This window comes from Trachypithecus francoisi, unplaced genomic scaffold (assembly GCF_009764315.1).
Source record: "Trachypithecus francoisi isolate TF-2019V2 unplaced genomic scaffold, Tfra_2.0 Lachesis_group20, whole genome shotgun sequence".
In the NCBI taxonomy this organism is placed as follows: domain Eukaryota; kingdom Metazoa; phylum Chordata; class Mammalia; order Primates; family Cercopithecidae; genus Trachypithecus; species Trachypithecus francoisi.
In genome coordinates, this window is record NW_022681466.1 from 53,123,839 (window position 1) to 53,146,714 (window position 22,876).

The window sequence follows — 22,876 nt, forward strand, 5'->3', positions numbered from 1 at the left end:
GACCGGGAACCAAGTTGGCATCTGGCAGACACTGACACATTTATCAGTCTGATGTGTGGACAACTAGGTGCCTCCCAGAGGCCTTCAGGTAAGGTGCAGGAAGTACCAATTCTGAGCTGACACAGTGGGATCTATCTTGGCCAGCGGTCAGGACTCTGGGGACAACCAGCTCCTACACAACCGATCAGGCTGCAGGCACCAGCCACGACAAAGGCGGTCCAGCGAGGCCTCGCGGCGCCTTGCGGCGCGATCACACCAGAGTCTCCTTCTCGTTCCCCTCGGCCCTTCCTAAAACCTGCTGGCTCAGGTCCGAACAATCGTAGCTGGACAGGTGGTGCACAACGATGTTAATTTTAATCCTATCTTTTTCATCAGTGTATCCTTCAGTTCCCCAATACTTGTGGGCTGGGGAGTTGGCTAAACTGAGTGAAAACTTGAAATGTCTTTTTGTTCTTTTCCGTTCAGCCAGTTTAAGTTCCATGCAATCTTTAAGCTAGGAGGCTAATAATACAATTCTCTGCTTGCCCTTTTCAAAGGCACTTCAGCTTATAAACTCCACATCAGACATCCAAGCCCAGAAGACGCCACAGGCTTACAGGCACAGTCAGCGGATCCAGCCTGGGTTGGATCTCCCCTTGCAAGGCCCCCAGGTAACACCCGCGCGCTAGCGCCGGGCCCTGGAGATCACGTCCAGTGCGTTGGGAGGCGGAGCCACGGGTTCTGACGTCACGTGGCCGCGCCCCTGCCGCCCAGTTATCTCCCTCGCCGCCCGCCATTTTGACTCCAGTGTCTCGTTTGCGGTCGGCAGCGTTGGGGGAACAGACTTGCTCCGCAGGCGCGAGGCTGGGTACAGGGACTATTGTCTGTGTTTGACCGCGTACTTTGGTCTGAGGCCTTCGGGAGCTTTCCCGGGGCAGTTAGCAGAAGCCGCAGCGGCCGCCCTCGCCCGTCTCCGCTGCCCCGGCGCGGGAGGGACCAACCCCTCGCCACGCCCCTCAGCGTTCGCCACTCTCTTCTCTGTCGTTGGGTCCACATCGTATTCCCGGAATCAGACGGTGCCCCATAGATGGCCAGCTTTCCCCCGAGGGTCAACGAGAAAGAGATCGGTGAGGATTGGGACCGTGGGTGGGCGCGTGAGGGCCGGGGAAAGGCAGGGACTCCCCGGAGGAGGTTTGGGAGGAAGCGACTCCGAGTCTGAGGGAAGAGCTCGAGTGCGCCAGGGCCAGCCCAAGAGCTAGGAGGAGGAAGCCGCCTCGGTAGGAGTTGGTGGGGGGTGGGAGGGGGCGGGTAAACGTCACCGATGTGGATGCAGCACCTACTGTGCTCCCTCGCGGTTGCTGTGTGGCTGGGGCGGGCACGGACACCGGTTTCTTCGTCGGAGGTCCGCGCGGGGTTCTTGTCCTGGGGTTCCTGGCTCAGGATTTGACTGTCGAGTGGACAGGGAAGGGCCACTCAGGGACTTTAGGTTTACAATGGAGAAAACTAAACTTGTGGATTCCGAGCGGTAACGAAAGGAGGGGGTCCTCGTGTGTACTAACCACACTTAGATGAGAAATGAGACGGAAGAGGTCCCAATAGCCTAGCAAAAGTAATACGGTATTTTTAAAAATGTTGTGGCGTTAAGAAACGCAGCGGTTCGGGGGAGGAGACTCTTTCAGAATTATCTTTCAAACACATAAGGGAGGAGCTGGGCGGTTGGGTGGAGTGACCCAAGGAAAGCTTTTGTGCGGAAGAGGAAACTCTGGAAAGGCTTTTCTGGCTTAGTGTGTATCCCTGGCCGGCCGAGTAAAGGGCAATTAGTGTTGAAGGTTGTGCGTCCACACCTGCCTAGTGGTTAAATAATGCACGTCGCATTATTTAAATCCTCTTTTAAAGTAAAATAACTGAAACAACGTTTGATGGTGTTGGGGGTGCTGTACATTGGCTGATACACTTAGCAAACACTGATCTTACTGTGTTAAGTAATAGCTGTGGCCACTGAGCAGAGACCGTTTACATTTTCCTGCTCTTGAAGTGAATGTGTGCCTTTACTAAATACAAGGAGGAGTTATTTCTAGAGAAGGAAAGAAAGAGGCTGAAGTAGCCAAAACGCCCACTCTTTTCTATGTGGGTGAATTTTTATATCTAGAAACAGCTGTTTTAGAATTCTGGACTTTTGTTGTCTTAGGGATGATTGATTAGGAAGGGACTTTAACCCTGGTTTTAATAACCATTTTTAAAGATACAAACACAGAAAAAAAGGAAAAAAAATTGCAGCAGAGTTCACACAGAAAAAAGAAAAAAAAATGCAAAGAACACAAAATTTGTGTCCAGTTATTTTAAGTGTATTTTAAGACTAGAAAGTATATCACGAAGTGGGACAAAGAACTCAAAAGTTCTTATCAGTTCAGTGGGTTTTTCTTTTATTTCGCTACACCATAATGTTATAGACGAGTGATCTGCCTTTTTTTTAATCTGTATTTTACTTTCATCGTGATAAACCATTTTGAAAACTTTCCGGTCCTGTTTTTTGTTTGTTTGTTTTCTCTTTTGAGAAGGAGTTTTTGCTCTTGTTGCACAGGCTGGAGTGCACGATCTTGGCTCACTGCAACCTCCGCCTCCCGGGTTCAAGCGATTCTCCTGCCTCAGCCTCCCGAGTAGCTGAGATTACAGGCATCGCCTCCACACCCGGCTAATTTTTGTGTTTTTAGTAGAGATGGGGTTTCTCCATGTTGGTCAGGCTGGTCTCGAACTCCCGACCTCAGGTGATCCACCCGCCTCTGCCTCCCAAAGTGCTAGGATTACAGACTTCAGCCACCGCGCCCGGATTTCCGGTTCTGTTTTCTAAGAGATGGATAGCATACCTACATAAAGTAGAACCATCCACTAAGTGTTCCCCCGCCAGCCCCTGATTTCTCTTTTCTTTTCTTTTTTTCTTTCTTTTTTTTTTTTTTCTTATTTAAGTCTCAGTGTTCCTGGATATGGTATAAAAGTTACTAGTACAAGGTTAAACATTTCTCCTGTGTAGCTTTTTAACTCTATGATTAACGATTTATGTTTTTTCTTTTCTTGGGTGTTAATTAAAAGCCAAGCCAAGTTTAGTTTCTTGAGGACATACAGAGAGTAGAGGCAAGATTCCATGAATGATCAAATAATTCTGTATGATGCTACTGCCCTCTTTCACGAGGCACAGCCATAGATCGTCCCTTTCTGGTTATGAAATTTTGGGGAGGAATGTAAAGAAGGAGGTAAATCTGATTTGCTTGGTTCAGCAGTGACTCAGATGATATGTTGTTATTTTACAGATATTAATAATGTAGTATTGTGTCTTAGGCTGATTTCCCGTGGCAGGCAGCCTTTCCGTTAACAAGGTCATTAAATCATACATTTCTGTAGCTAACATTAAACAGTTACAGATAATGTAATAAAGATTTAACTTAAAAATTTTTTTTCAAAGCACTTTATTACAAACTTTGTGCTAGGTTTATAAAATTGTGCCAGTATTTAAATTGAGCGCTTAAAACATTTTATTAAAGTACCAAAGGCAATTTGATATACCTGTTGTCCAGCAAAGAAACACAATCAAGGCAATTATTAGTAATTTTTAACAGATAAATGCATTTATTTGGCAGTTTTTATAATGGCTGTATTTCTTGAGTTTGTATATATTTGAGAATTATGTTATAAATATGTTATTATTTCATTGTCTCTGCTATCCGAACCAATGTTTTAGTAACTGTTACCGCTCTTTTACTTTTTTTTTTTTTTTCCTTTTGAGACTGAGTCTCGCTCTGTCGTCCAGGCTGGAGTGCAGTAGTGCAATCTCAGCTTACTGCAAGCTCCACCTCTTGGGATCAAGCGATTTTCCTGCCTCACGGTCCCGAGTAGCTGGGATTACAGGTTCATGCCACCACACCCGGCTTATTTTTTGTATTTTTAGTACAGAAGGTGGGGGGCGCGGGGGTGGTTCACCGTGTTGGCCAAGCTGGTCTGAAACTCCTGACCTCAGGTGATCCACCCTCCTCGGCCTCCCAAAGTGCTGGGATTACAGGCGGCCTCCCAAAGTGCTGGGATTACAGGCGTGAGCCACTGCCTCCGACCTACTCTTTTTTTTTGTTTGTTTTGAGACAGAGGCTTGCTCTGTCACCCAAGCTGGAGTGTGGTGGTGAAATCTTGGCTCTCTGCAACCTCTGCCTCCTGGGCTCGAGCAATTCTGCCACCTCAGCCTGGGACTACAGGTGCCTGCCATCACACTTGCTGATTTTTAAAATTTTTTGTAGAGACGAGGTACTCAGTATATCCCAGGCTGATCTCAAACTCATGGGCTCAAGTGATCCATTCACCTTGGCCTACCAGAGTGTTGGGATTACCATTATGCCTGTCCTATTACCACTGTACACAAGGCGTTCCATGATTGTGGTCAAGGTAGAAGAAAAATATAGAGTAACCTTAAAATACAATCTAGACTGGGCATGGTGGCTCATGCCTGTAATCCCAGCACTTTGGGAGGCTGAGGCAGGCAGATCACCTGAGGTCAGGAGTTCAAGACCAGCCTGGCCAACATGGTGAAACTCCATCTCTACCAAAATATACAAAAATTAGCTGGGCGTGGTGGTGGGCACCATGATGGTGCATACCTATGATCTCAGCTACTCGGGAGGCTGAGGCAGGGAGAATTGCTTGAATCCGGAGGTGGAGGTTGCAGTGAGCAGAGATCGTGCCACTGCACTCCAGTCTGGGCAACAGAGCGAGCCTCTGTCTCAAAAAAAAAAAAAAAGAAAAGAAAAAAGAAACTCTTGTATGAGAAGTTTAGTCTTGCTTATGCTTGCTAAGGGAGAGCTTAATTTTAGTCTCATTTACTAGATGTTCTTGAAATTGAATGCAAGGGCTGTTCCTCATTGTATACAAGTTACATAAATATTCTCTGTAGAGACTTTTAAGTTGATTTTAAACTTGCTTCCCTCATATGTGAACTTAGCATTTTTTCCCCTCCTAAAATTTATGAGTTTTAAAAGATAGATGTGGTTAAACAGGAATCCAAGTTAAAAAAAAAATATGCCTGATGCAGTGGCTCATGCCTTAATCTCACCGCTTTGGGAAACCAAGGTGGGAGGATCACTTCAGGCCAGAAGCTGGAGACCAGCCTGGGCAACATAGCAAGACCCTATCTATAAAAAATTGTTTTTTTACCGGGCGCAGTGGCTCATACCTGTAATCCGAGCACTTTGGGAGGCTGAGGCAGGTGGATCACGAGATCAGTAGTTCGAGACCAGCCTGACCAACATGATGAGACCCCGTCTCTACTAAAAATACAAAAAATAATAATAACAATTAGGGCGTGGTGGTGCATGCCTGTAATCCCAGCTACTTGGGAGGCTGAGGCAGGAGAATTGCTTGAACCCGGGAGGCGAAGGTTACAATGAGCCAAGATCAAGCTGCTGCACTCCGTCCTGGGCGACAGAGCAAGACTCTGTCTTAAAAAAAAAGAAAAAAAAGTTTGTTTTTGTTTCTTTAAGTTAGCCAAGTGTGGGGGCATGTGCCCGTAGTCCCTGCTATAGCTACTCAAGAGGTTGAGGCAGGAGGATCATTTAAGCCTACGAGTTTGCCTCAGCACTCCAGCCTTGGCAACAGAGCAAGACCCTGTCTAAAAAAATTACGCAGGTAGGGGTTGCAAATTCAGAGGCCAGGCATATAAAGAACCCTGGTAAAAGGAACAAATAAGGCTGTGGGTTTGGAAAAATGTAAGGAAACCTGAGCAGCATGCTGTTTCTGAAATCATTTGTATGTTAAAAGTTTCTGCAGGCATTTGAGGGTCACTAAGTTTGTGAATTTTGTATTAAGAAAGTTATGTGGCTCACACTTGTAATCCCAGTACTTTGGGAGGCTGAAGGTGGAAAGATCACTTCAGCCTCCCAAAGTAGTTTGAGACAGCCTGGGCAACAAAGGGAGAACTTACCTCTACAAAAATAAAAACATTAACTGGGTGTGGTGGTGCATGTCTGTGGACCCAGCTGCTTGGGAGGCTGAGGCAGGAGGATCGCCTGAGCCTGGGAGGTCAAGGCTACAGTACCCCGTTATTGTGCTACTGCACTCCAGCCTGGGTGACAGAGCGAGACCCTGACTCAAGAAAACAGAAAGTTATGTGACTGCCAGTAAAGTTAATGTCATCTTAAGCTGTGCTAATACGGGGTAGGTGGGTGGGTGGGGGACTCTGCAGCTTTGATTAAACCACACCTGAAGTATTGTGGTTAGTTCTGGGTGCCACTTTGATGAGGGCCACTACTAACTAGAATTTATCCAGAAAGGTATGATGAAGTTAGGATGGGAAATGGACTTGAAACCATGTGATCTAAGGTATGATTGGAAGGATAGAAATCTTTTAGCCTGGTAAAAAGATTTCATTCATGGCTATCTTCAATATATAAATGTTATGAGGATAGCAGTAGGCTTATTCTCTTAGGTCAGAATCAGTACTGAGTGGGTAGAGTGGTACGAGGAAGATTTTGAGTCATTAAAAGCCGTCTCAGTTGCACCAAAATAGTGTAAGCCTAATTATGAATATCATAAAAACCACACCTATTTGTTAAGGTGTCAAGAGTTGGGCAGATAACATATTTAAATCACTGTAGAATGGGAGCATAAATGTGTGCTTTCATATTCATTCAATAAATACTTACTGAGCACCTGTCATATGCCAGGTGCTATACTAACTATTGACGGAGCATACATTCAAACTGAACAAGTAGGTTTTGGGGGGGGGGGTGTGTGTGTGTGTGTGTATATATATATATGTGTATATATGTATGTGTCCATGTCCAGGTTCTCTAACTATAGCAGTGTAAGTGGTTCTTACATGAACAGCAGTACATAAACTATATTAAAGGTTAGATGTTGGAAGGTTTAAACCAGAAATACATAAAATGTATTATTATACACTGTACAGTTGACCAGACAACTGACCACAAAATAGATAATAGGGAAAATTAAGACCAACCCAAAATAGGTGATACACTAATAAAGAAGCTCCTTTCCCCAGATTGAGAAAATTCTAGGCCGGGCGCGGTGGCTCAAGCCTGTAATCCCAGCACTTTGGGAGGCCGAGACGGGTGGATCACGAGGTCAGGAGATTGAGACCATCCTGGCTGACACGGTGAAACCTGTCTCTACTAAAAAAAATACAAAAACTAGCCGGGCGAGGTGGCGGGCGCCTATAGTCCAGCTACTCGGGAGGCTGAGGCAGGAGAATGGCGTAAATCTGGGAGGCGGAGCTTGCAGTGAGCTGAGATCCGGCCACTGCACTCCAGCCGGGCGACAGAGCGAGACTCCGCCTCAAAAAAAAAAAAAAAAAAAAAAAAAAAGAAAATTCTAACTGAGTTTGCATGCATACATTGCAGTATGAGCTTGTTGATCATGCTTGTTGTTAAATATGGAAGTAGTATTCTCCGTATACTCTGGCAACATGGCAATTTTTGTTAGGAATACAAATTTTAGTAATCTGAATTTAAAATTGTCCATTTTTGTCCTTAAAAACAAAATACTTCCATTTTTGAGTCAGTGTGAGGCCCATTAGGAAGACTCTTAAGGACCACTATTTGACAATCACAAATATAATGCATTTTGGTTTTATTTCTTCTTTTTTTTTTTCAGTGACAGAGTCTTCCTCTGTCACCCAGGCTGGAGTGCAATGACGCAGTCGTGGCTCACTACAGTCTCCACCTCAAGGCTCAAGCAGTTCTTATGCCTCAGCCTTCCAAGAAGCTGGTATTACAGGCATGCTCCAGCATACCACCATGCCAGCTATAATGCATTTCTTTTATTTTAGCTTTTTTGTTTTTGAGACAGAGTCTCACTCCACCCAGGCTGGAGTACAGTGGCACTTTCTCGGCTTATTGCAACCTCTGCCTCCTGGGTTCAGGCAGTTCTCTTACCTCATGCTGGGATTACAGGTGCCCAACACCACGCCCAGCTGATTTTTGTATTTTTAGTAGAGACAGGGTTTCACCATGTTGACCAGGCTGGTCTCGAACTCCAGACCTCAAGTGATCCACCTATCTCAGCCTCCCAAAATGTTGGGATTACAGGTGTAAGCAACCACACCGGGCCTATAATGGATTTCTAAAGCACTGGTTGGACTAGACAACCTTTGTGGTTTTTTTTTTTTGTTTTTTTTTTTTTTTGAGACGGAGTCTCGCTCTGTCGCCCAGGCTGGAGTGCAGTGGCCGGATCTCAGCTCACTGCAAGCTCCGCCTCCCGGATTCACGCCATTCTCCTGCCTCAGCCTCCCGAGTAGCTGGGACTACAGGCGCCCGCCGCCTCGCCCGGCTAGTTTTTTGTATTTTTAGTAGAGACGGGGTTCACCATGTTGACCAGGCTGGTCTCGAACTCCAGACCTCAAGTGATCCACCTATCTCAGCCTCCAAAATGTTGGGATTACAGGTGTAAGCAACCACACCGGGCCTATAATGGATTTCTAAAGCACTGGTTGGACTAGACAACCTTTGTGGTTTTTTTTTTTGTTTTTTTTTTTTTTGAGACGGAGTCTCGCTCTGTCGCCCAGGCTGGAGTGCAGTGGCCGGATCTCAGCTCACTGCAAGCTCGCCTCCCGGATTCACGCCATTCTCCTGCCTCAGCCTCCCGAGTAGCTGGGACTACAGGCGCCCGCCGCCTCGCCCGGCTAGTTTTTTGTATTTTTAGTAGAGACGGGGTTTCACTGTGTTAGCCAGGATGGTCTCGATCTCCTGACCTCGTGATCCGCCCGTCTCGGCCTCCCAAAGTGCTGGGATTACAGGCTTGAGCCACCGCGCCCGGCCTGGACTAGACAACCTTTAAGTCTCTTCTAGTTCTGAGGGTTTTGTGATTTTTATGACCTGGCCTGAAAAGGACACAAATATTTGTTTGGATAGCATATTTTATAGTGCTTTCCTTTGAGTAATGGTGTAATATTGTATTTTATAGTGAAGTATGGTTTTTGAAAGCTAAGAAATTTAATTTGGAAGATACTTTGCCAACTAAGTTTAATTTCTTGCATTTTAAATGTTAATAATTTGATGAGAACATAATACAATGCAAAAGTTAGGACTTTTATAATTGTTAAATCTTATTGGTCATTACATTATTATTACTTGACCAGTTTTTTTTACTGAAACTTTCTTTAAAACTCTTGTATTGGGAAATTTTAGGGAAATCACTTTATCAAAACTTGGAGATAGTCATTATCATTAAGGGGTCTTCATATACTGCATACCCCCAGTTAGAGGATGGAATGCAGAACTCATTATACTTTGTCTGCATGGAAGAAAGAAGAAACTCAATCCCAAAGTAATATGGAAGCAGTCTCACACGTATTGTTGGTTATATATGATATCAGGTATTTTTATTTTTCCTTTTAGTGAGATCACGTACTATAGGTGAACTTTTAGCTCCTGCAGCTCCTTTTGACAAGAAATGTGGTCGTGAAAATTGGACTGTTGCTTTTGCTCCAGATGGTTCATACTTTGCTTGGTCACAAGGACATCGCACAGTAAAACTTGTTCCGTGGTCCCAGTGCCTTCAGAACTTGTAAGACTTTTTCTTTTCTGTATTTTGTATCTGTTTGTGGAATTTACTATTTTCTCTCAGTGTAGGGTAATAAAAACATTTTGATATTTAAGTTTTACTTTATAGATGGTGTTGTGAGTTTTAATCATGGGCTGAATATATTTATTGGAAATTTTGTGTAAAGAATTCTTTGGGCCAGGCGCAGTGACTCAGGCCGGTAATCCCAGCACTTTGGGAGAACAATGCAGGCAGATCACTTGAGGTCAGGAGTTTGAGACCAGCCTGGCCAATATGGTGAAACCCCATCTCTACTGAAAATACAAAGACTAGCTGGGCATGGTGTGGCACACCTGTAGTCCCAGCTACTCAGGAGGCTGAAGCAGAAGAATTGCTTGAACCCAGGAGTCGGAGGTTGCAGTGAGTCGAGATAGCACCACTGCATTCCAGCCTGGGTGACGGAGCCAAACTCTGTCTCAAAAAAAAAGAATTTTCTGGTCTTATTTATACATTAAGTTTTTCTGTACATTAAAGTCAGATTGTGTCTAACAAATGCATATATATAGTGTTGTGCCAGAGCAGCTGACTTCTGTGATGTGAAGCTTTTTGGATTCACTTGGATTTTACAACATGTTGGGTAACTGATGCATAGTAGTAGAGACAGGGATTTCACCATTTTGGCCAGGCTGGTCTCGAACTCCTGACTTCAGCTGATCCACCCTCCTCGGCCTCCCAAAGTGCTAGGATTACAAGCGTGAGCCACCAAGCCTGGGCCTTTGTTGTTGTTGTTTTTGTTTTTAATGGACATATGGTCCCTCTGCTTGGGTAAACTGAGTTTGGATGTTTGTTGAATGTTTTTCTAAAATGTATAATATGCTATATTGGATCTTTCCCTGTTTTTTTTTTGTATCTAGTAGACCTTCATGGTTATAGTCACTAATGTTCTCATTACGTATTACTTGAGGTCTAGAACCTATGGGAAACTGGTCATGGTTTGAGGATTTTTTTTCTCCCTTAAGGCAATTTTCTGGTATCAGCTTGACCATATCTTAAGTTACTGGGTTTTTTTTTGGTTGGTTGGTTGGTTTTTGCTTATTTATATTTGTGTTTTTAGGTTGAAGGTGCACCAGTTGATACGGTGGTTTTGAGGAAATTCTGGGAGGCAAATAAGTTATAATATAAATTGCTTTATTGTTGAACTTACTGCTCAGTCACTGAGAGTTTCCATTAATGACCTGAATTTATTCGGTCCTTCTCTCGTAGTTCAAATAGCAACCTTTCCCTTCCTGTCTATAGGATTCTATTGTTATTTGGTGTCATTATAACAACACTGAGGTTATTTTAACAAACAGTTGTAATTATTCAATGTCCAGAGGAGTCCAGAGTGAATAATAATACAATTTCCATCTGACTTCCCCCACCCCAGTCTCTTGCATGGCACCAAGAATGTTACCAATTCAAGCAGTTTAAGATTGCCAAGACAAAATAGTGATGGTGGTCAGAAAAATAAGCCTCGTGAACATATTATAGACTGTGGAGATATAGTCTGGAGTCTCGCTTTTGGGTCGTCAGTTCCAGAAAAACAGAGTCGCTGTGTAAATATAGAATGGCATCGCTTCAGATTTGGACAAGATCAGCTACTTCTTGCTACAGGGTTGAACAATGGGCGTATCAAAATATGGGATGTATATACAGGTATGGATTCATAGTTTTTAAAGCAAATGTATTATTTTGTGATGCAGGGCACTACTCACAGGCACTGGAATTAGGTTTTGAGGATTTCAGCTTACTGAAAAGCAAGAATTGATGGCATAAGTGTGTCTTTATAATTTGACCTGAATATCACCTTCTTCAGCTCATCATTTTAATTTAGGAAAATGATAAGAGTTCGTATTGCTTCATCACTCTTAAGAGAGTAGTATAGTAGGAAAGGCTTTTCTAGGGAATGTTTAATTAGTTGTCCTTTATAACCTAGTTACTTAGTTAATGACTCACATGTCAAGGTGTTTTCTTTGTGCTTTTTCAATGATTGATAGCTTAGAGGTTTTCAAGGTCAATCAAATTTCAACAATCATTATCTCAACTTGGAAAGGTTTAGTGAAAGTTTAGATAGGTTGAGAAATTAAATTCTTTGGGCAACTAAAAATCAATGTGTTGCTTATTGCCTAAAACACTTTCTGGCATATAATATTACTCAAAAATGTAAAGGATTTTTAAAGAAGCATTAAAACAACATATACATTAGAACATAACAAGTGATACTAACATAGGTGATAATGAGTCAGAATTTGGGTTCTTGAAAAAAGTAAGATGAACACGTAGATTTTCTTAGAAAACAAAGCTCTTAGGCCGGGCGCGGTGGCTCAAGCCTGTAATCCCAGCACTTTGGGAGGCTGAGACAGGCGGATCACGAGGTCAGGAGATCGAGACCATCCTGGCTAACACGGTGAAACCCCGTCTCTGCTAAAAATACAAAAAACTAGCCGGGCGAGGTGGCGGGCGCCTGTAGTCCCAGCTACTCGGGAGGCTGAGGCAGGAGAATGGCGTAAACTCGGGAGGCGGAGCTTGCAGTGAGCTGAGATCTGGCCACTACACTTCAGCCTGGGCGACAGAGCAAGACTCCGTCTCAAAAAAAAAAAGAAAACAAAGCTCTTACGGTATTATTTAAATACATTTTTTTCACTGGGATCATGTTTGAAAACTAAAGTTGTTGTGGGATAACATGAATCTTTGGGGGAGCTTAACATTTCCTAGGCCAGGGAAATAACAAGCAAAGAAATAATTTGATTTTATATTTTAAAGTTCATGCCTGTAATTCCAGCACTTTGGGAGGCCAAAACTGGGGGATCACTTGAGCCCAGAAGTTCTAGACAAGCCTGGGCAACATGGTGAGACTCCATCACTACAAAAAAAAAAAGCGAGCCATGGTGACTTGTAACTATAGTTCCAACTATTTCGGAGGCTGAGGTAGGCGGATTGCTTGAACCTAGGAGGTGGAGGCTGTAGTGAACCAAGATTGTGCCATTGCACTCCAGCCTGAGTGACAGAGTGAGACCCTGTCTCAAGAAAAATAAGAACAAAACAAAAACATTAATACTGTCTTTTTTGTCCCTTTTCTATCGTATTTAGGAAAACTCCTCCTTAACTTGGTAGATCATACTGAAGTGGTCAGAGATTTAACTTTTGCTCCAGATGGAAGCTTGATCCTGGTGTCAGCTTCAAGAGACAAAACTCTCAGAGTATGGGACCTGAAAGATGATGGTATGTCTTTTTTTCCAAACTATGAACTAGGATTCGTTTCTTGATACTACTATTGAGAGGTATTGGGAACATTTGGGGCATTTGACTTTAAAAATGGCATGTGATCAAAGTTCCTTTTCTCTGCCTAACATTTTGGTTCCTTTCCTGAATAGGTCAAAGAAAAACATAAATGTGACCCAGAATAGAAGCCAACAGTTATTCGAAGTAAATGATCTGATATTATTCAGAAACTCATAGATCTGTATCAACTATCTGAGGACCAAATATGGATCAGATTTAGGGTTTTATGGAACCAGTCTGTTTATGTCCCCTTAGGGAGGGTTATTAACTTAGTGCATTGGCTTAGGGAAAATTTAGGTAGATCTGAAATAACTTAGTATCTAATAAAATTTAAATTAAAACATGACCTACATACCAGAATTTATAATACGTAAATATTAGTAAGCATTATAATAAATTGGCTAGGTTAAGACATGCTTTTATAAAAAGGGAAAGATTTACTGTCCAATACAATAGAAAGATATGTTGGTGTCAAGTACTCACCTTTCTCTAAGCCTTACAAAGTTTTGGAGATGCTACCTCATTTGAGATGAGCATCTCTTCCCCTTTCTTAGTCCCTAATGAAAGAGTTTATATGTTTAACTAAAACCTTAAATTTAAGGTCTGTTGGTGCTCTAACAGCCTCAAGCTAGAGGTTAACAGGCTTGCCTAGGGGTAATAAAGCTTTAATTGAATTAGTAGGAAACAAAACTCTCAGATATGGAGATGTTCCAGCTGATAAGTAGTAACCATTCCTTAATAAAATACTATGCTAACATTAACAAGTCATGAAGGACCTTCTCTGCATTTTATCTGCTCAGCTGTTGAGGTGCAAAGGGATCCCAACAGTTGAAATATTTTAATAATTTTTATTTTCTTTTGCATATCGAATGATGCTTGCTTATCTCAAACTAATTTCAGCAGTGTACATGTTTTAAGAACATAGGCTTAGTAAAATATAAGCTCCAAGATAGTAGAGTCCTTGCCTTATTTCCAGCTATATCCTCAGTGCCGGCATAGGGCCTGGCATGCATAGGCACTCAGTAAGTTTTTGTAAAACTAAGAGTTCAGTATACTTAAGCATAGCTGTGTGCTGTGGGCATAATACACAAGGACTTTGGAGTGGGTTGTAGGTTTTCAAAAAGGAAGAATGAAAAGGCATTTTGAAGATGGTCAAGTTTCTTAACCTTGCTGTTGTGTTCCAGTTCCTTAACTTTTAAAATAAGGGGATTGAACTAAAAATTTAGTCTTCTATAGATGGGGTGGGGCTGGGGTGTCCCAGACTTTTTCTGTCACTTAGGCTGGAGTTCTGTGGTGCCATCTCAGCTCACTGCAGCCTCTGCCTCCCAGGTTCAAGTAATTCTTGTGCCTCAGCCTCCCAAGTAGCTAGGATTACCGGCATGCACCACCATGCCTGGCTAATTTTTTTAATTTTTTTTTAGTAGCAATGAGTTTCACCCTGTTGGCCAGACTAGTCTCGAACTCCTGGCCTCAAGCGATCCACCCACCTCAGCCTCCCGAAGTGTTGGAATTACAGACAAGAGCCATCGCGCCAGGCCCCAGACTTCTTCTTGAAGTGCTAGATGTTAAATATTTGAGGCTTGTGAACCATGCTGTCTGCTGTAGAGCACAACGTAAACACATGGACAGGATTGTGTTCCAGTAAAATTTAAAATAAGCAGCTGTTGTATGTCAGTAACCCTTGTTATAGATAAATTGCTTTCAGCTATAAATGTTTGTGATCCTTTGATTTACTGCTGTTTTGAAATACTGCTCATTTGAAGTGGATTCTAGGGTTAATACAGATTATTTCTTTTGTTCAGGAAACATGATGAAAGTATTGAGGGGGCATCAGAATTGGGTGTACAGCTGTGCATTCTCTCCTGACTCTTCTATGCTGTGTTCAGTCGGAGCCAGTAAAGCAGTATGTGTCAAAGTTCTTGTACATTCACTGTGAATTGGATTATGATAATGTGTGCATAATCATTTTAAATCTAAGTAACCTATGAAGTTTGTGCTCGGTGTCATGAATATTTTAAATGTTTTATTTCATGATGGGGGAGAATTTGCATGAAGGAAATTAAATATAGTTACTGATTGCCAAGTGAGAAGTTGGATTGTTTTTAGAGATAATAGAAAATGAGGGGCATATCAGGGTTTTCTTTTTTGTTGTTGTTTTTTTTTTTTTTTGTAAGTCTAGAAAAGTTTATGTGTTGTAGAAGAGATCTAGTCTATATGTTAAGACATTCCTTTGCTAATTATTTTCTTCTCTGTTGTTCTATTTTTTTGGTCCAGTTTGCTGTTTTTAAAGTTTTGAGTCCCAGCTGGTCCTGTACATTTAACTGAAAAAAAGTAACTTACAATAATATAAAAATAGCACTCATGTATGTCCTAGAGTTAAGTTATAGGTGAAATTTGATACTATTTGTCTTACATAGCATACCTATAGACAGCTTAAGTAAAGTGATTGTTAAGAGGGTTATGCTTATTGATGAACTCTTTTAGTTGTTTACCATTTCTAAGTTAGTATAGTTAAATGCATCTCAGTAGCCAAAAATATTTATAAAATGGTTGAAGTCCAAATACATGTGATAATTACAATACACTTTGAATTAATGGAGGGTGGGAGACTAGTTGAAATGCATTTTATTTACCCAAGGAGTATGTTAAAATGATAGTTATAAATGTTGGAAGTTTAAAACAAGATACTCAGTTTAGTTCTTTACAGATCATAAGAAGAACAAAATTAGATGTTGACATTGCTATTTTATTTTAGGCTGTGTGTTTTCCATATGCTTCTTGCTTTCCCTGTCACAGGTGGTGGCAGCAATATTGGTGTGATTGAGGTTATGCTGGCACCACTCGCACACAGGCGCACAATGGTGTTAGCTGGGCAGAAAGAGTGGCATCTCTGGCTACCGGGCTGGGGGCGACCTTTACCATAGGATGAAGTAACCTTGCATTCGGCTGCAAGGTGTACTGTACGTACACAGGTGCTGGTCGATGTCCACTTTCTGCTTTTCTTTCTTTCTTTTTTCTTTTTTAAAGTAGTTTTCCCCACAGTAAAATTCACTGACTCCTAAGTAAATTGATTTTCCAGTTTTATGGATTTGGGAGTCTGACAAGTGAAACCAATTTAATATAAAGTGTTTGGCTTTCAAATGGTTTCTCTGTGCTGTTTTTTGGAATTCTTTAAAATTCCAGAGATATCTTACATCTTTGATTCAATTTAAAATTTGTACTTATTTTCTTTTAGAAATAATGTATTATGTCTGTGCAGAAAAAAAAAAAAAAGCAAAAAGGATTGCTTTACTCCAAGAGGAGAGATTGTCTTATTAGGATAAACCTCTAAGCTCACATTTAATATAACAGACTGAAGTAAACATTAGAATCCTATTTAGAGCTATTCTGCACAGTTAACTACTAATCTTTAGAATCTAAAATTGTATGTGAACTTATTCTTAAATAATTGAACCATTTTATACTTCAAATGACTTATGATTGTGGTCAGTTTGGGAAAAATAAGATGGTTAAATTTTGATTTATTGAAATGTAACTGTATTATTTTCATAAAATAGCATTTTCATTTTGTAATGTGGTTTAACATCCTTGTTGTTTGCCAAAGAAATTTCATTTGGCTGTGAATATTCTATTTGCTTGCAGTATCTGTTTCTCTTCCTAGGCTCAAGTTGGTGACCCAAGCCTATTGTAAACAAGTGATTATCTCAAAGGGAGATGCCAATGGAGTAACAATTTGTTAAACTTACGTTTTCTGTCTGTATATTTTTTTAAAAATCTGGTAGTTTCTGGAAAAAAAGAGAAGGGGGTTTGTAGTACTTAACCCTATTTATTTCCATATATTTTAGTTAATTAGTTTTTGGAATAAATGGATTTCAGTATAGCTTTGTGGTTAAATTGCATTGCCTTTATTTTATGTTTAGGCTTATTTTTAAATTAACATTTAACAGAAACATTTGAAATAGAATTTGCATGTCTGCCTTAATTAACTTAAAGACTGATTTTAATCTGACTGTGACACTGAGCATATTCTTTAAATTACTCATAATTTATAATGCTTAATATAATCTTAATTAAATTTAGCAGTTTTAGTTTAAGATGTGCCATTTTGTCCTCTGTGTGTCTGAATGAAGCTATAACATTTGCCTTTTTATTGCAGGTTTTACTTTGGAATATGGATAAATACACCATGATACGGAAACTAGAAGGACATCACCATGATGTGGTAGCTTGTGACTTTTCTCCTGATGGAGCATTACTGGCTACTGCATCTTACGATACTCGAGTATATATCTGGGATCCACATGATGGAGACATTCTGATGGAATTTGGGTGGGTACAACATGAATTATTTTAGTCTATAATTCATCTCTGCTTATCAAGTTATGTGAATAATTAGAATCACCAACATATGAAACCTAAAATTACAGTTTGTTATTTTTATAATGTTAGTTTTTTTATAATGTTAGTATTATTTAAGCCCTTGACTAATGGAAAGCTTTAGATATAAATTCTAAAAGTAAATTTGGCTGTCTTGATACAAGTCTTGCTGCTTAACAGTACCCAGCTATCTATAGAAGTACTAATTATGTTTAGAGTTTTTGTTGGAGAAAAACAGTTAAAACCAAAGTTTTTTTTTTTTTTTTTTTGAGACAGTCTTGCTCTGTCGCAGGGCTAGAGTGCAGTGGTGCGATCTCGGCTCACTGCAGCCTCCATCTCCTGGGTTCAAGCAGTTCTCCTGCCTCAGCCTCCTGAGTAGCTGGGACTACAGGCGCATGCCACCACACCTAGCTAATTTTTGTATTTTTGGTAGAGACGGTTTCACCATGTTGGCCAGGATGGTCTCAATCTCTTGACCTCATGATCCACCTGCCTCGGCCTCCCAAAGTGTTGGGATTACAGGCGTGAGCCACTGTCCCTGACCATAAAATATTAATTCTTTTCAGGTGACTTTTAATTTGGATGTATCATTTCTACTCAGTCTTCTCAGTTATATTAACTAAAGCTACTTTAAACACTATTCAAAGATAGATGTACTTTGTACCTGGGTAATTTTGTTTTCTTGAAGTGACTGATATCCACTGAAAACATGTATTTGACCTCAGGCACCTGTTTCCCCCACCTACTCCAATATTTGCTGGAGGAGCAAATGACCGGTGGGTACGATCTGTATCTTTTAGCCATGATGGACTGCATATTGCAAGCCTTGCTGATGATAAGTAAGTATGTGCATTATAGCTTGACTGACTTACCTTTACCTTTTACATTCTTAAGCCTTAAAGCCTTTTCTTCAGTTAAGAGTTTTTTTTTTTTTTTTTTTTTTTTTTGAGACGGAGTCTCGCTCTGTCGCCCAGGCTGGAGTGCAGTGGCCGGATCTCAGCTCATTGCAAGCTCCGCCTCCCGGGTTTACGCCATTCTCTCGCCTCAGCCTCCCGAGTAGCTGGGACTACAGGCGCCCGCCATCTCGCCCGCTAATTTTTGTATTTTTTTTTTTTTTAGTAGAGACGGGGTTTCACAGTGTTAGCCAGGATGGTCTCGATCTCCTGACCTCGTGATCCACCCGTCTTGGCCTCCCAAAGTGCTGGGATTACAGGCTTGAGCCACCGCGCCCGGCCCAGTTAAGAGTTTTAATGTCTCTTCCTCAACATGAGCCCCTGGGAGATTTTGTTGTGTCTTAAAGAATATCAGCCAGAACAGTTATCTGTGTAAACTAAAGATAATGCATGCCTCTCCTCTCCCTGTATTTCTTGTTTAACTTGTTTAGGCATAGTGGGTTGATTTTTAGTCAGCTTTTAGCCCAGCTTATAGAGATTTTTTAAAGTAATGTCTTAAAGGTTGAAGCAGAAGGAAATTTCTAAAGTGAAACAAATAATAAAACCAAAAGAATTACAAATAAATAATAATTTGTATCCACGATTGAGACTAGAATATGAAATATCACATGAATGAGATGTGCTACTTATTGGTAAGAAGCAGAAACTAGTTGCAATCATCTCATTTTCACATCCTTTTATCATTACAGTGTTCATGCATATAGCATTGAGTAGTTTGGTAACATCAATTCATAAGGCAACTCTTCTCTTTCCAGAATATTAGCAAACTTATGGAGAGAGGTTTTTTTTTTGTTTGTCTGCAACCATTGTCTTCCTGTTTGCTCAGATAGATTCTGCATATTAGTTCTCTGCTGTATTTGTAGACACATTCAGCCTAGGTGAAAAGCTTTTTTTCTTTTCCTGTTTTTTTGTTTGTTTGTTTGTTTTTTGGAGACAGGGTCTTGCCTCGTTGCCCAGGTTATAGTGCAGTGGCAAATCACATCTCACCACAACCTTGATTTTCTGGGCTCAAGTGATCCTCCCACCTCAGCCTTCCGAGTAGCTTGCACCACAGGGTACACTACCACACCTGGCTAATGTTTTAAAAAATTTTTTGTGGAGACACAGGCTCCTGATGTTGCCCAAGCTGGTCTTAAAGTCCTGGGCTCAAGCAGTCTACGCACCTCAGCCTCCCAAAGTGTGTAGGATTATGGTTGTGAGCTACCAGGCCCACCTAGCTTTAAAAAATATCTTGGGAAAAGGGTGAAACAGACTAGAAGTTGATTATATTGTAAGTGTGGGAAAGTAAGGAGAAAGCTTCCAGGTGTGAACATTCTAGGTTTGAACACTGGGAAGGAGGAAAGGCAACCATGCATTGTAGTCTCTTAAGTGAAAGTTTATCCAGTTTACCAACTGGTATTACCTTAAAATATTTTATAATTGTATAAATCAAGTTACAATAATTGCCTGTTGGTGTGATTTGTGTATTTTGTGACTTATAACTCAATGGTGTTTCTTTCTAAATTTTAAAAAAGTTGCTTTTACCTTACATTTTCTTCAAGATAACTAAATAATTTATTTTGTTTTCAGAATGGTGAGGTTCTGGAGAATTGATGAGGATTATCCAGTGCAAGTTGCACCTTTGAGCAATGGTCTTTGCTGTGCCTTCTCTACTGATGGCAGTGTTTTAGCTGCTGGGTAAATATATTTTTCTCTTTTTTTTTTTTTTGAGATGAAGTCCCCCAGGCTGGAGTATAAAGGTGCAATCTCTGCTCACTGTAGCCTCCGTCTCTCAGTTCAAGGAGATTCTCTTGCCTCAGCCTCCTGAGTAGCTGGGACTACAGGTGCACACCACCACTCCTGGCTAATTTGTTTGTTCATTTGTTTTTCCAGTAGAGTCGGGGTTTCACCATGTTGGCCTGGCTGGTCTCAAACTCCTGACCCTGACCTCAAGTGATCTTCCCACCTCAGCTTCCCACAGTGCTGGGATTACAGGCTTGAGCCACCACACCTGGCTTTCTTTAAGGGGCAACTTAAGGTGGCTTTTAGCAGCTAGTAGTTTATTGTTAGTAAAAATTCTAATAAGTGTTCTTACATAGTAGTGTTACCTTGTTATAGAATACATCATTGGTTAGTTCTTCCTAGTTGGGTTTTAATGTGAAGTGTGTGACTCCAGTACTCACATGTATTGGATGATAGTTGTTTGAGCTGTAGCGACATTGAAATACATATACCTGGGTGACTAACCATGTGCTTTGTTTCTGTTTAGGACACATGACGGAAGTGTGTATTTTTGGGCCACTCCACGGCAGGTCCCTAGCCTGCAACATTTATGTCGCATGTCAATCCGAAGAGTGATGCCCACCCAAGAAGTCCAGGAGCTGCCAGTTCCTTCCAAGCTTTTGGAGTTTCTCTCCTATCGTATTTAGAAGATTCTGCCTTCCCTAGTAGTAGGGACTGACAGAATACACTTAACACAAACCTCAAGCTTTACTGACTTCAATTATCTGTTTTTAAAGACATAGAAGATTTATTTAATTTGATATGTTCTTGTACTGCATTTTGATCAGTTGAGCTTTTAAAATATTATTTATAGACAATAGAAATACTTCTGAACATATCAAAAATAAATTTTTAAAAGATTTAACTGTGAAAACATACATACATGTATATATTTAGATATAAGCTGCTATATGTTGAGTGGACTCTTTTGCTTTTCTGATTTTTAGTTCTGACATGTATGTATTGCTTCAGTAGAGCCACAATATGTATCTTTGCTGTAAAGCATAAGGAATTTTTAAATTCTGGGACACTGAGTTAGATGGTAAATATTGTCTTAAGAAAGTTGAATTGGGTGAGGTGTGGCAGCTCACGCTTATAATCCCATCAGTTTGGGAGGCTGAGGCGGGCAGATCACCTGAGGTCAGCAGTTTGAGAGCAGCCAGGCAAACATGACGAAACTGTCTCTACTAAAAATACAAAAAAAAAAAAAAAAATTGGCCAGGCGTGGTAGTGCGCACCTGTAGTCCCAGCTACTTGGGAGGCTGAGGCAGGAGAATTGCTTGAACCCAGGAGGTGGAGGTTGCAGTGAGCCAAGATCACACACTGCGCTCCAGCCTGGGCAACAGAGCGAGACTCCATCTCAAAAAAAATAGTTGTGTTGCCTCATACAAAATGTATTTGGTTTTGTTGGAGAGTGTCAGAGTGACCTGGAAGTGAAACACAGTTTATGTACAGGGAAAGGATTTTATTATCCTTAGGAGTGTCATCCAAGACATAGAGCTTGAATGTGACATTATTTAAAAACAACAACAAAGAAGGCAGAGCCAGGATATAACTAGAAAAAGGATGTCTTTTTTATTACTCCCCCTCTAAACACTGCTGCTGCCTTAATTTTAGAAAGCAGCTTACTAGTTTACCCTTGTGGTATAAAGTATTATAAATTGTTGTGAATTTGAAAAGTCCATCTACTGTATTACTGCTAAATATGTTGTTTGTACTAAGGGACAATTATTTTAAGACCATAGATTGAAAAAAAAAAAAAATCTGTGTTTCTGCAGGGGATGATATTGGTGAGTTGCCAAAGAAGCAATACAGTATATCTGCTTTTGCCTTCTGTTATCTTACCTGCAGATATTAAGAATGTATGCATTATGTAAAATGCTCAATTATATATTTTTGTTGAGTTTTTTTAATTAAAGACTTGTAAAACAGTATATTGCAAATGTTTCTTAAATAGGTTAGGTGGAGTACTTTCTATCTGTCTCCATTGTAAGAGTGATGGTACACTATGGGCAAATCAAGCAAAAAGGACAATGAATAAAGAATGCAGGACTCAGGCGCTGCTCTAGAGTTCATTCAAGGCTCCCCGAGTGCAGCAACTCTTATGGTGGTTTTGTTTTTGGGAGAACTGTTGTGATAATGCGTATTTTAAAAGCATAGGGAAGCTCTAGAACACAGGAAAGTGACTACTAAGTAAAAGAAAAATATCTTTTAGTGGGGAACTACCAGCCTATAGTAAGCCTATCTGGTTAAAGTAGTTATTATAAAAATCTAGCAGTCTGGGTCCTTTGAGAAGGCATAAAAAAAGCAAAACTCTTACGAGCCATGTGTGATTTTGAAGACTCATTTCCACTGAGAAATTATTTGGAAGTTCCTATGGTTAGCTCTGTTAAGGAATGTGAAAATTTGTAGGCGGTGTAGGTTATCAATTTGAAGGCCAGTAGAAAATCTGCTCAAGTTACTTCTTGAGGATCATCTATATTTTACAAAAAGAAGCACAAGAAGCATCTAACCTTTATACTTCTTGTGACTTTTTTTCCCCTGTATTTTACTTTGTAATATATCAGCTTTATAATTTTAAAATATGCTGGCCGGGCACAGTGGCTCACACCTGTAGTCCCAGCACTTCGGGAGGCCAAGGCAGGTGGATCACTTAAGGCCAGGAGTTCATGACCAGCCTGACCAAATAGTGAAACCCCTGTCTCTACTAAAATTATAAAAATTAGCCGGGCATGGTGGCGGGTGCCTGTACTCCTAGCTACTTAGGAGGCTGAGGCAAGAGAATTGCTTGAACTGGAGAAATGGAGTTTGCAGTGAGCTGAGATTGTGCAACTGCACTCCAGCCTGGGTGACAGACTCTCTCTAAATAAATAAATAAGATACCATTACTTTTCACACCAGTGCATTATTTTTACTTTCCACACTAACATATCCAGTCAAGTAAAAAGAAC

General features: G+C 40.9%; 1 protein-coding gene across 2 annotated transcripts; it reads left to right on the forward strand.

Annotated features, from left to right (window-relative positions):
• Positions 1-693: 693 nt before the first annotated feature.
• Positions 694-21,859, forward strand: WSB1 (WD repeat and SOCS box containing 1). Of its 2 annotated transcripts, none has more exons than XM_033184346.1 (9): positions 694-1,106; positions 9,369-9,537; positions 10,940-11,208; positions 12,643-12,774; positions 14,637-14,737; positions 16,991-17,163; positions 17,937-18,050; positions 19,734-19,841; positions 20,413-21,859. In XM_033184346.1, the coding sequence occupies exons 1-9, from the start codon at positions 1,067-1,069 to the stop codon at positions 20,570-20,572; spliced, it is 1,266 nt and encodes a 421-aa protein (XP_033040237.1). In that variant the 5' UTR covers positions 694-1,066; the 3' UTR covers positions 20,573-21,859. The 2 variants fall into 2 exon arrangements, 1 of the variants encoding a protein (XP_033040237.1); XR_004430797.1 differs by having other exon boundaries at positions 754-1,106; positions 15,631-17,163.
• The last annotated feature ends 1,017 nt before the right edge of the window (positions 21,860-22,876 follow it).

Bases quoted from the DNA above. Each gene is read 5' to 3' on its own strand.
- WSB1 (XM_033184346.1), top strand. From the start codon at position 1,067: ATGGCCAGCTTTCCCCCGAGGGTCAACGAGAAAGAGATCG. The intron at 9,538-10,939 runs GTAAGACTTTTT...CCCCCACCCCAG, and splicing joins TCCCAGTGCCTTCAGAACTT to TCTCTTGCATGGCACCAAGA. The intron at 12,775-14,636 runs GTATGTCTTTTT...TCTTTTGTTCAG, and splicing joins ATGGGACCTGAAAGATGATG to GAAACATGATGAAAGTATTG.